The sequence below is a fragment of the Hordeum vulgare genome, chromosome 7H (genome assembly GCF_904849725.1).
Source record: "Hordeum vulgare subsp. vulgare chromosome 7H, MorexV3_pseudomolecules_assembly, whole genome shotgun sequence".
In the NCBI taxonomy this organism is placed as follows: Eukaryota; Viridiplantae; Streptophyta; class Magnoliopsida; order Poales; family Poaceae; genus Hordeum; species Hordeum vulgare.
In genome coordinates, this window is record NC_058524.1 from 28,196,386 (window position 1) to 28,209,044 (window position 12,659).

At 44.4% G+C, this 12,659-nt stretch overlaps 2 protein-coding genes across 2 annotated transcripts; both read right to left on the reverse strand.

The window, feature by feature from the left end:
* Positions 1-267: 267 nt before the first annotated feature.
* On the reverse strand, positions 268-2,946 carry LOC123412371 (putative wall-associated receptor kinase-like 16). Its single transcript, XM_045105317.1, has 4 exons — positions 2,025-2,946; positions 1,831-1,878; positions 1,708-1,782; positions 268-1,468 (listed from the first exon to the last, which is right to left on the reverse strand). Exons 1-4 carry the CDS (start codon positions 2,839-2,841, stop codon positions 285-287), a joined length of 2,124 nt encoding a protein of 707 aa, XP_044961252.1. The 5' UTR covers positions 2,842-2,946; the 3' UTR covers positions 268-284.
* Positions 2,947-9,861: 6,915 nt separating this feature from the next.
* On the reverse strand, positions 9,862-12,353 carry LOC123410269 (wall-associated receptor kinase 2-like). Its single transcript, XM_045103178.1, has 3 exons — positions 11,831-12,353; positions 11,452-11,622; positions 9,862-11,256 (listed from the first exon to the last, which is right to left on the reverse strand). Exons 1-3 carry the CDS (start codon positions 12,204-12,206, stop codon positions 10,073-10,075), a joined length of 1,731 nt encoding a protein of 576 aa, XP_044959113.1. The 5' UTR covers positions 12,207-12,353; the 3' UTR covers positions 9,862-10,072.
* Between the last annotated feature and the right edge of the window lie 306 nt (positions 12,354-12,659).

Consider the following 12,659-nt stretch of genomic DNA (forward strand, 5'->3'; position numbering starts at 1 on the left):
ACCCTAAAATAATCTAATCGACCTGGAAAACCCCCTTTGTCAACTTGAAAATCGACGTGTTTCCAGAGTACAAATGGTCTGACTGAATTAAGTCCAAACGAATAAATTCAGTGACCGCACATGCATTTTAATTTACTCTCAAGACTGATACAAAATAACCAAGTACAGAGCAACTGCCAAAAGGTGGGAATGAAAGGCAGAAAGCAGCACGAGATAACAGATGAACAAGGGGGGGGGGGGGGGGGGGGGGGGGGGGATGAAGGTGTAATTATGGACTGAAACTATCATCTGGGTGTCTCTATACCTACTTCAGATATCTGGGCCCCAGTCGAAAACACGCTCGGCGACGGAGGAACGCAAAGCATTAAATCTGCAGGCGAGGAGCCAGCGACCAGACGATCTATTTTCCCATGCTCGAGCACCAGTTTCTCCATCCACGTGCTTCGCAGAGCCTTCAGCTTGTCAGCCACCTGGGTCATGGAAGGTCTCTCTTTCCCCCTGGTGCTCAAGCACATACTCGCCATCTCGGCGACTTCTCCCAGCAGCGTCTCCATCCCGTCGCCCACTATGCTCGCGTCCAGGATGTCATCAAGGCTCCCATCCTTCATCGCGAGCAGGAAGGACGATGCGAGGTTCTTGGCTTCCTTGGGGCCGTCGTGGTAAATGGCTGTTTTCCCCGTGATCAGTTCCAGAAGCACGACGCCAAAGCTGTAAACATCGCTCTTCTCTGTTAGCTTCCTCTCCTGCATGTACTCAGGGTCCAGGTAGCCCATGGTGCCCTGCACTAATGTCATGAACTGAACCTCGTCCTTGGGGAGCATCCTTGACGCCCCAAAGTCGGTCACTTTCGCCATGTAGTTCTCGTCCAAGAGAATGTTCATAGACTTGACATCTCCGTGTACTATAGGTTGGTTCATGGACAGATGCAGATACGCCAGTGCTTCAGCGGATTCCTGTGCGACCCTGAGACGGGTGTCCAGCGAGGGAGGTGGACTTCCGTAGTTACGATGGATAAACTGAAAGAGAGTGCCATTAGGGATGAATTCATAGACCAGCATCGGAACTTCCACCTCTAAGCAGCACCCTAGAAGCCTGACCACATTCCGGTGGTTGATCTGTGAAAGGATGATAATCTCGTGCACAAATTCGTCAGTTTCGGCCACGTTCATGATCTTTGAGCGCTTCACGGCTACTTCCTTGCTATCCTTAAGAATGCCCTTGTACACTGTGCCGTGACCCCCCTTGCCCACTTCTCTGCTCTCGTCAAAACCGCTTGTAGCCTTCTTCAGATCTTCCTGCGTGAATATCTTCAATGTATCGACTTGTTTTGACATAATTTCATGGTACAATATCTGACCACCATTCTGTTCGAAGAATCTTTCCTTCTCTTTTGCCAGCTTCCTTTTCTGATACTCAGCCCGTAGAGCAAACACGCAAACTATGAGGAAGACTACACCAGCGGATGTGCCTGAAAATCATGGCGGTTACATCAGTTCAACTAGAGACATTGTCCACATTGGCTAAAAAATACACATATTGTGCCATCTCACGATTGCTTTACTACATGACATCTGCACAAACTGTACTCTGCTCAGACTTATATGGCCGGCATAAAGAAGCACAAAAAAGCTTTCTGTTTTTTATCAAGCAATGTGTGAACAATTGGTGTGCAAAATATTTTGGTTGCTTATAAGTTATAACCCATACCTAAGGCCACCTTCAGAGCTTTGTTTGAGTCAGCTCGAACACAGGGTATACTTTTTGGATCATCGCTCCTGAATCCTGATGGGCACGAACAGGTGTAGCTCCCATCAGTGTTTCTGCAATTACCTTTGCAAGGATACAAGGGCATGTTTGGATGTTCGCACTCATTGATGTCTGTCATTTCAAGGAGGTGAGGAGAACGTCAACATGAATATCACATTCCAAGAGCAATAAAGCTGATATAGAGGAGAAATTCCCCACAAAAATAGTGGACATAAAGAAGAAATTATAGGTTGATTTTGCGAGATGCATGTGCATACCTCGGCATCCTCCTTGTAGGTAAGGATTACCCGCATAACCTTGAGCGCAGTTGCAGCGGTAACCAGGGCCATTGGACACATTAATGCATTCGCTATTCACGGCTTGGCAGGCATTCTGTGACCCAATCCTGGTAGCTTCTGAACAACTTCCATTACCAACAACCCAATCAAGTACCAAAGGAAACCCCTCCGTATATTTAGTTCTGAAATTTGTAGAGCTGGCATATGAACGATCAAACTTGAACGAGTCCACCTCAGCGATGAATGAGTAGCTGCATGGGCTGAAAGACTGGATGGTAGCGTTGTATACAGTTGGTACTGGCGTAGATGTGGTGTTGAAGGAGCTGATGTTTCCTGGAAGGGGGGTCTGGCAGCAACCCATGCCAGCGCACTCTGTGCTATCGTCGACGCTACTTGCGTCAGTGCAGTATGAAAAGCATGAGTTGACAATGGGTAACTCAAGCTGGTTCTTGCCCTTGGTCACTCCTACGATCATTCCAAGCATACTACACCCGATCGATATCAACTTGTTCTTGGTGTTGGAAACCGTATGAAAAGGATCAAGACTTAAGCCAGCCAAACTGGTGCTGTTGGTGCCGTTGGTGTAGTTGCATTGCGATGCTATCTTTGGGTTCTGAACACGAACCTCACCAAAGGTAAGGTTGATGTCTAGTACCCTAACTCCGGTTGAGGCCAGATATGCCCTGCTCTCATTGCATGTAACACTGAAGGGTTCTTGGAAGCAGCCCTTTCCAGTGCCGAACGGGTACGGGATGCTGACGTTACCACACCTGTCTGGGCAGCCAGGCCGTGCCATGTTGATGCTCCCTGAAGACCCAGACCCATAAACGGTGGTACTATGCTGCAGGATCAGCGTGGCAGCGACAAGTAGTAAGAGCTTCTGACCTGTAGGGACCAAGGGAGACAATGTATCATGTACATACCGATCTATCTGAGCCCATATGCATGTTATAGTAATACTCCCTCCGTACCAAAATATAAGACCTTTTAGGTATTTCACTAGAAGACTACATACGGAACAAAATGAGTGAATCTATACTCTAAAATATGTTTATGTACATCCGTATGTAGTTTATAGTACAATCTCTAAAAGGTCTTATATTTAAGAACGGAGGAAGTAGATATCTGTCATTTGGCTCCACAAAAAGGAAAATGCCAAATACAACATATCTGTCATTTGGCGGCGGAAAATGGCCGCGGATACGAAGCCGGAGTAAGCGGTGCCTGCCGGTAGTGCCAGACACGCGAACCCCACGTGGCGGCGACGGCGGCAACCGGAGGAACCAGACCGCCGGCCGTGGGGATCGGACAGAGGCGGACGAGCACTGGCTGGTGGTGCGCCAGGCGGCGGAACTCCGTCGGCTTCAGACATCTCGCCGGCGACGGCCGTGCGGGGCGGCGGGGCCAGGGCTTGTTCCTCAGGTCCGGGGATTCGGAAAGGGATGGAGGGGAGACTAGTCTGCGGGGTATATTGGTCATTTCAGCAAAGCCATTTTAGAACTTTTTGTTGGCAAGTCAAAAGAAGTGGCATTGAAAGAATATCCGTGATGATAGAAACCAATTATTAATACTAAGTGTTTTTAAAGGTTTCACTGACGGACCATATATGAATGTACGTATACATATTTTAAAAAGTAAAATCATTCATTTCGATTCGTAAGTAGTTTCTAGTGGTCTCACCGCGTATATATATGATATGGTATCAAAAGGATTGTAATTATTTTTCTTGGTTGATGTTCTTTTGTTATGTTGTCTACGATACCTTTGTTCTGTTGTCTTTTCAGTTCATTTCAGAAAAGTTGGCATGTATGATAGCCCTTTTAGAAAAAATTATTCACAAGTCAAAAGTCGTGGCATGGAAAGTATATTTTCGATGATGGAAGCACCTTATTTAAAATTATCAATTTTGGGATTAGTCACCACGTATATATGCCATGTGGTATCAATAACTTAAAATTATTGTCAGTTCAAAGTAACACAACTCAATAGAAATTCGACTCATGTCACGTAGTATCCACATGTATAAAATGAAGAATGTTTTTTAGTACAAGTAATCCCAAGAGCTAGGCAACGATGAAAATCCATGATGATGCCCAAGGTTGAAGTTGCCAACAGCGATCAAGACGAAAGCCACCAACCAGGAGCCATCTTCTATCGACTCCGAGGAAGCACATTAACCTCGGGGAGCAAGGGGTGAAGTTCATGCTCGAATATCCCTCGGGTGTATAAAATGTGAATATTGCTATTTCGCATGAGGGGGGGGGGGGGGGTTCTGAGAAGCTATCATCAAGCTTAATAGTATGATGGTGCGATGAAATAGGTGAAAGTTTCATGTAAACTCAATTTTTTGTGCGTCCTAAATTCTTGGTTGCTTAAAGAGCCTTCACATGACAATAACAACCTTTGAACATGCAGCAACAACTTTTCTTAAATAACATTAACATTTGAAGAATATTTTACATGTTCTATATGCATATAGCCTAAATCCGTTTCAAGAAAAATAATATCCATAGGCTAAATGGAAACTACTGCTCCGCAAAATAAACTCATGGATTGTGTTTACTAAGAATTGAGCAACCAAAAAGCAAAAGATCTACATGCAACTGCAAGGGGGCAACTCTCTACAGAAATAAATGGTTGGAGTGTGTTCTTTTTTACATGAAGAACAGCTCAACATGAACAAGGTCGCAAGCTAGGCCGAGAAGAAATTCTTACCTGGAGGCAGTGACCAACCCATGTATGCGTGCGTATGTAGTTGTATTGTGTAGCCCCCTTATTTTTTCACAAGCGTGTATTATGCGACCATCTAGCTGTTGGAACAGTTAATTGTGTTGTGTGTGTACTTACATACGAGCCATATATACACACAAGGGAAGGCAAACTTGCACTCAATTCTCCTGGATCATCTGGGTGTGAAACGGAGTACTAATCAAACTGTAGTTGCGTGGCTTGTTGTTTAATTTGGACAGCAGGAGGAGGTGGCAGCAAGCAAGCAGTCAACCGTTGATCGATCTCCGTCTGATCTCTAATCTCAATTCTCAAACATATTGTTTAGTTTATCTCCTTTCCAGAACGAAGACCGCGCGCTGTTCCCTCGACACGTATGTTCATATGAAAACTGCACTTCATATGAAAACTGCACTGGAGTCAACAAGTATAGAGTTCGACGCCATTTAAATGTACTAGTTCAAGAGTCGGTGCTCGTCTCGGGATGAAACATATGCATCAACATATATAGAGTATGGATTGGTCCAACCTCGCTAGATGAAACATATGCATCTTCATGATGTAGCTAGCTACGACGGGTACTAAGTTTCTTCATCACACAACTAGGGCAAAAGTTAGAAAATGTCGCCTTTGTTTCCCAGATTATTTATGCGGGTACACAAATTTTCCAAAAAGGAAGGTATTTGTTTTGTTCAATGTAACACATAGAGATACAAAATAGCAAAAGGGGGGGAATGGCTTCTTCATACTTTAAAACAATTTAGACAACAACACCGTCTAAAACAGTTTAAACAACATCATGCAGTACTATATTACCCCAAAAAAACAATTTATACAACACCACCATCTAAAACAATCTAGACAACTTTGAAATCATAAATACAAACAGTACAATCTTCATTATTTTAGAAAAAGGTGTGGCTTACAGTCTTTTAATTGTCCGTATTTTCCAAACTTTCCAAATCACAACATCATGCAGTAGCATAGTACCAAGACTAGTTCCAGCACCAGCAATGCTAGGTTCAGCTGCGTGAGCTTCACCGGTCTTGGTTTCACCCACGACGAAGCTGCAGCGCCAATCCTTCAGCTTCAGGCAGTCGTGCCCAGCGTGATGGCACTGCTCTGCACATTGCGAACCCACCACACACACGAAACAAGAAGATAATGAACACCAGCCAGAGACCAAAGACAAATCCTGCAGCCAGCCCAAGATAGAAATACTTCGCCTCGTTTTGATGCTCCTCAATATCACCTCTAGTTACATCAGGCTCCCAGCAGTTCCTGGAAAGAGGAGGTCCACATAGATGGTTGTTGCCGATATATGATGATGCTGGATTGATGAGCGATTATAGCTGATCCCCCGGGGGTATTCTTCCTGAAAGGTTATTGTATGACAGGTTCAGCCTGCTATACAATGTGATGTTCGAGAGACCGGAAGGGATCACGCCAGAGAGTTCATTGAAGGACAGGTCGAGAGACTCCAATGACTGTAGCGAACCGACCTTCTCCGGGATCCTACCGGACAACTGATTATGGGAGATGTTCAGGTTATTCATTCTAACCAGGGAAGTCAATTCACCTGGAATCTCTCCGACCAAACTGTTGCAGGACAAGTCGAGGCCAACTATGTAAATCATATTTCTGGTGTAATGAAGGTCTTGGCCTTTCATTACCACTGCTAAGTTGTCATCATATTTCGGTGAATCATCCGTGTCAGGGTTTGCTGGCCTTTCATAACTCCACACTAAGGGGTTCCCAAGTGTTTGGTCCTCCTGTATCATTTCTTTTAAGTTGGCCAATGAATGAGGTATAGATCCTGATATTCGGTTATCTGCAAGGTCCAAATATTGTAGGTGTTCAAGCTGTGTGAGCTGTCCTGGAATAGAGCCAGAGAATTTATTATGCCGCAACCGGAGGTAGGACAAATCTGGCAATTTGTTTCCTAACCATGCCGGCAACTCCCCGACAAAGTTGTTGTGCGCAAGATCAAGTATAACCAACTTTGAGAAGCTCTCCAAAAATGAAGGGAATTCACCAGACAAATTGTTCTCATTCAGGACTAGAGCTTTCATGGATCTATTCAGTTTTTTAGTTTCTTCTGAACAGAGGGGGAGGTGTCCTGCTAGGAGGTTCTTTGCTAAATCCAGTACGGATAATAACTGCAGCTGACAAATATATGTTGGAATCGTGCCATTGATATTGTTGTCAAAAAGCAACAGCTCTTCAAGCAACGGTGCTCCAAAGTTTCATGGCAGTGGCCCCGATAAAGAGTTTCTGGAAATGTCCAGTTCTGCCAATTGCCTTGGCAACAACGGTAGAATACGAGTGAGGTTGTTGGAATTCAGATCAAATATCACTGCTGAGGGCATAAACTCAAGCGTCCTTGGCAACCTGCCACTTATTTGGTTATGAGAGATGTTCAAATACTGAACATTTGAAACCACGCTCCAAAACCAATTCGGGAGGTTATCAATTATGCCTGCATCAGAAATATCAAGATAAACAACACCCATCTGCCCTTTTAGCCACAGAGGAAAATGAGGTCCCATTTTGCAGCGTGGGAAATATGCCCAACGCAATTTTAAAAGGGGGGGTCCAGTTTGAGCTGATCATCAGGTGTAGGGAGTTGTAAGACAAGTCCAATTCCTCCAAATTCACTAAAGTGTCCAGATGTTCCTGTGATACAGAACTGTTTGAGTTTGCTGAGCATACCAATTTCTAAAGGTACCGATCCTTCAAGCCTATTGGAGGAGAGTTGAAGAGTGCTCAAATCAGTCCACTGATTTATCCACCTTGGAATTTCCCCTGTGACATTCGTGCAAGAAATAGTGTTAGCACTCTCAAATTGCACAGTGAGGCAACCCCTCCAAAAATTGTGAAAGGTCTTGATTGATCAGATTTGACCATAGTGTTAGCACTCTCAAATTGCACAGGTTTCCCAGTACTTCCAGCTTTATACTGGTGAGATAATTGCCTCCAAGATGAAGTACCACAAGCGAAGTCATATTCCCCATGGAAATGCTTCAGCAATTCAATTATTCGTAAGGTCAAGATGCCTGATGGTGCCAACATCCCAGAACCAGTAGGTTGGATTGATGGTATGAAATCCAGTATCACTTAGATCAAGCATCTGAAGTGATGTGAGGTTAGAATGCACAGTAGTGCCCGTGGAAAAACAAGCTCACATTTACGGAGATTAAGGACTCTTAGATTAGATAGCATGTTAACCACTTGAACCCAATTGCCAATGGCACTGACATCCACATGAGTCAAGTCGAGAAACCTTAGCAAAGTGAGACGCAGCAACCATGAGATATTCTCTATGTGCAACAGCATGGCATAATAAGGTCTATAATTCCAATTGTTGTTGAGGTCAAGATATAGCAATCTGGATAAGTTACCAAGTTGAGGAGGCACTTTACCATGAAAATCCATGGAAGATAGGTTGAGATATATCAAATTTTGGAGAGAGCCCAAGAATCTGGGTATTGGCACACATACTCCACCGAGATAGTTTCCACTCAGATCTAGATACTCCAAACGATGCAAAGCAACTAATGAAGAACTTATGTTCCCACGCATCCCATGAGGATTTTCACTGTACCAGTTACGATAGATATCGTCAAAGAAGAGACCGTTGCGGACGTCAAGCTTGACGATATGGCATGTCCTGTTGCTGCACCTGACACCACTCCACTGGCAGCAATCTTGGCCATTCCAAGAGGAAAAGAGGTTCTGTGGATCGCTTCTGATGCCAGCTCTGAAAGACAGCAATGCGTCCCTCTCATCTGTGATGCACCCGCCGTTCTTGGTTTCTTGTGCATAGAAAGGAGAGGAAGTCGTCGTGGCTAGAATAAGCACAAGGCAAAGGGTTGCAGCTGCATCCATGGAGGACATCATAGCTAAACCAACTTTGGTACTCTGAGGACGTATAGGGCCCTGATATAATCTGTTATCAGAAGAGAATTGGCTGAAGCTGACAAATGAGTCAAAGAAGGTACCTATCAACAACAACAATAACAACGACAAGCTGACAAACAAGTAATGACTGGCCGACTTTGATACTCTGAGGACGAATAGCAACATGAAGCTCTCGCCCTGATATAACCTATTATCAGAAAAAGTATGACCGCAAGTGGACAAATGAATCAAAGAAGGCACCTATCAGATAGAGAGAAATGTGTCACTGTCTAAAGTCATGACGGCAACAGCCAACAAGGTTGCTTGTGTTCGTTTGCAGCTAAATTGTGCTTAATGAAGGCCCTACAATGCTATGACCGAAGACTTATGTACCAGATTAGCAATGGAAAAAACACTTGATTCTAGTAGCAGGCCGACACTTCACTGCTAGAGTAATAAGTGACAATTCTATAAAGTTATATTTATTTTCATGAACTGTCATGGCATAACTATATACAGATGGGTAGGCTTTATATAAATGCTTGTAACAGTGCAGAACAAGACGATATCGGATGAATCAAAATTTACTGAACTACATCAATCAAATTCAGCATGAAATTATGTATGTTAGTAATGAACAGAAACTGTAAGCAGGAGGAAGTGGAGCAATTTCACCTGAGATTTATCCTTATATCAAACTGTAAATTTGTAATTTCAAACCGTGGTGACAGCACAAATCAAAATATGTAGCCATCCTTATGTGTTAACCTCGTGAGCAGAATAAGAGAAACCACCAATACCTGTCGGAGTTAGAGTAAAGTTACTTATTGTTCGCCTGGTTTGAGAATCAAATATCTAAATAAAGAATATGAGCACAGCAGGACCTACTTTCATGAATCTAACAGAGATAAGAGTTCACAGAAACAACAGAACTGAGGCTCCATTTTTTAGGATTTTATTCTTCTTCCCATTTAAAGGCAACACAGGAATCTCACCTTTGTCACATCAATACGATCAATTATTGGCCTGCATACATACAGCAGGTTAACTAAAGGATTAACTGTAACAGCTCTGATACTCCTCAGTACACTGATTTGATCAGTGTGGATGCATTTTATTCTCAAAATTATTACAAAATCATTACAAAGCAATTGCCAAAAGGCATGAATAAATAGAAACAAGCAATACAAAAGATGATGAATGTCAAATACTCCATAACCAACATGGCCAAAACTAGGACATAAATATTGTAATAACAAATTCCAACTTCTACATAATACTTGATACCGCAAATACATGACAAATACTGATAGTACATTTGAAGCTCCAGGCGTGACACGTACACACACACACACTTGGCAATACTACCTCTGCATATATTATAATAATAACTGAAACTATCACCTGGGTGTTTCTATACTTATTCCAGACATGTGAGGCCCAGTCGAGACCGTGCTCGTCGATGGAGGATCATGAAGCGCTGAAGCTACAGGTGAGGAGCACATGACCAGACGCTCTGTTTTGCCGTTCTCAAGCACGAGTTTCGCCCTCCAGGTGCTTCGCAGAGCCTTCAGCTTGTCAGCCACTTCGGTCATGGAAGGTCTCTCTTCACCCCTGGCGCTCAAGCACATCCTCGCCAGCTCGGCGACTTCTCCCAGCAGCATCTCCATCCCGGCGCTAACTATGCTTGCATCCAGGATGGCATCAAGGCTTCCATCCTTCATCGCGAGCAGGAAGGACGACGCAAGGCTCTTGCCTTCCTTGGGGCCGTCGTGGTAGATGGCTGTCTTGCCCGTGATCAACTCCAGCAGCACAACGCCAAAGCTGTAAACGTCGCTCTTCTCCGTGAGTTGCCTCTCCTGCAAGTACTCAGGGTCCAGGTAACCCATGGTGCCCTGCACCAATGTCATGAACTGAACCTCATCCTTGGGGAGCATCCTTGACGCCCCAAAGTCGGTCACTTTCGCCATGTAGTTTTCGTCCAAGAGAATGTTCATAGACTTGACATCCCCATGGACTATAGGGAGGTTCATGGACAGATGCAGATATGCAAGTGCTTCTGCTGATTCTTGAGCGACCCTGAGACGGGTGTCCAGAGAGGGAGGTGGACTTGTGTAGTTACGATGGATGAACTCAAAGAGAGTGCCACTCGGGATGAATTCATAGACCAGGATTGGAACTTCCACCTCTAAGCAGCACCCTAGAAGCCTGACTACATTACGGTGGTTGGTCTGTGAAAGTATAATAATCTCCTGCACGAATTCGTCAGTTTCTGCCACGTTCATGACCTTCGAGCGCTTCACAGCTACTACCCTGCTGTCCTTGAGCATGCCCTTGTAGACAGTGCCATGACCACCCCTGCCCAGTTCTCTGCTCTCGTCAAAATCATTCGTAGCCTTCTTAAGGTCTTCTTGTGTGAATATCCTCAAAGTATCAACTTGTTTTGACATAATTTGATGATATAATATCTGACCACCATTCTGATCAAAGAATCTTTCCTTCTCTTTCTTCAACTTCCTTTTCTGATACTCGGCCCGTAGAGCGAAGATACAAACCATGAGGAAGACAACACTGAAGGATATGCCTGGAAATCATGACGGTTAATTACCATCAGTTCAACTAGCAATGTTGCTCACATTTAGTTCATCACGCCATTGCTTTGCTATATAACATGTGTCTAAACTGAACTTGGCCTTATATAACTGGCCTAAAAAGTGCAGTTAAGTAGTGTGTACACAACTGGTGTGCGAAATATTTTCATTGTTAACAGTCCCATTACCTAGCACAATATTCAGAGATCTCTTTGTGTCAGCTCGAACGCAGGGTATGTTCTTTGGATCGTCGCTCCTGAATCCTGATGGGCACAAACATGTGTAGTTTCCCTCAGTGTTTATGCATTTACCTTTGCAAGGATACAAGGGCTGGTCTGGAGGTTCGCACTCATTGATGTCTGCATTTCATGGAAGTGCGGAGAACGTCAACATGGATAACACAATATGGCATTCCATAAATAGTAAAGCTGGTAGAAAGGAGAGAGTATTCATGTTTAATAAAAGGCTGCATGCATCACTCGATGCAGAGGCCGGGGCGACGCCTCCTTTTCTAAAAAAAAAGAAAGGAGAGAGTATAAGTTGATTCTGTGAGATCCATATACGTACCTTGGCAACCTCCTTGTAGGTATGGATTGCCCTCATAACCCTGAGAGCAGTTGCAGCGGTAACCCGGGCCATTGGACACATCAACACATTCACTGTTCATGGCTTGGCACGCATATTGTGATCCCATATTGGTGGAACAACTTCCATTACCAACAACCCAATCGAGTACCAAAGGAACCCCATCTATATATTTACTTGTGAAATTTGTAGAGCTGACATATGAACGATCAAACTTGAACAAGTCCACCTCAGCGACGAATGAGTAGCTGCATGGACTGAAAGACTGGATGGTAGCATTGTATATAGTTGGTACTGGCGCGGATGTGGTGTTGAAGGAGCTGATATTTGCTGGAAGGGGGGTCTGGCAGCAACCCATGCCAGCGCACTCTGTGCTATCATCGACGCTACTTGCATCAGTGCAGAATGAAAAGCATGAGTTGACAATGGGTAACTCAAGCTGTTCTTGCCCTTGGTGGATCCTACGATAAATCCAAGTGTAGCACAACCGATTGATGTTAGCTTGTTCTTGGTGTAGGAAAGCTTATGAAAAGGATCAAGGCTTAAGCCAACCAAACTGGTGCTATTGGTGCCGTTGGTGTAGTTGCATTGCGATGCTATCTTTGGGTTCTGAACACGAACCTCACCAAAGCTAAGATTGATGTCTAGTACCCTAAGTCCGGTTGAGGCCAGATATGCCCTGCTCTCGTTGCATGTAACACTAAAGGGTTCTCTGAAGCAGCCATTTCCAGTGCCGAATGGGTACGGAATGCTGACGTTGCCACACTTGTCTGGGCAGCCAGGCCGTGCCCTGTTGATGCCCCCGGAGGTT

Excerpts from the sequence above, each read along its gene's own strand:
- LOC123412371 (XM_045105317.1), bottom strand. The coding sequence starts at position 2,841 with ATGGCACGGCCTGGCTGCCCAGACAGGTGTGGTAACGTCAGCATCCCG. Across the intron at positions 1,783-1,830 it reads GCCCTTGTATCCTTGCAAAG|GATTCAGGAGCGATGATCCA; the intron begins GTAATTGCAGAA and ends CGTGCCCATCAG. Across the intron at positions 1,469-1,707 it reads AGCTCTGAAGGTGGCCTTAG|GCACATCCGCTGGTGTAGTC; the intron begins GTATGGGTTATA and ends CATGATTTTCAG.
- LOC123410269 (XM_045103178.1), bottom strand. The coding sequence starts at position 12,206 with ATGGGTTGCTGCCAGACCCCCCTTCCAGCAAATATCAGCTCCTTCAAC. Across the intron at positions 11,623-11,830 it reads CCTACAAGGAGGTTGCCAAG|ACATCAATGAGTGCGAACCT; the intron begins GTACGTATATGG and ends CATGAAATGCAG. Across the intron at positions 11,257-11,451 it reads ATCTCTGAATATTGTGCTAG|GCATATCCTTCAGTGTTGTC; the intron begins GTAATGGGACTG and ends CATGATTTCCAG.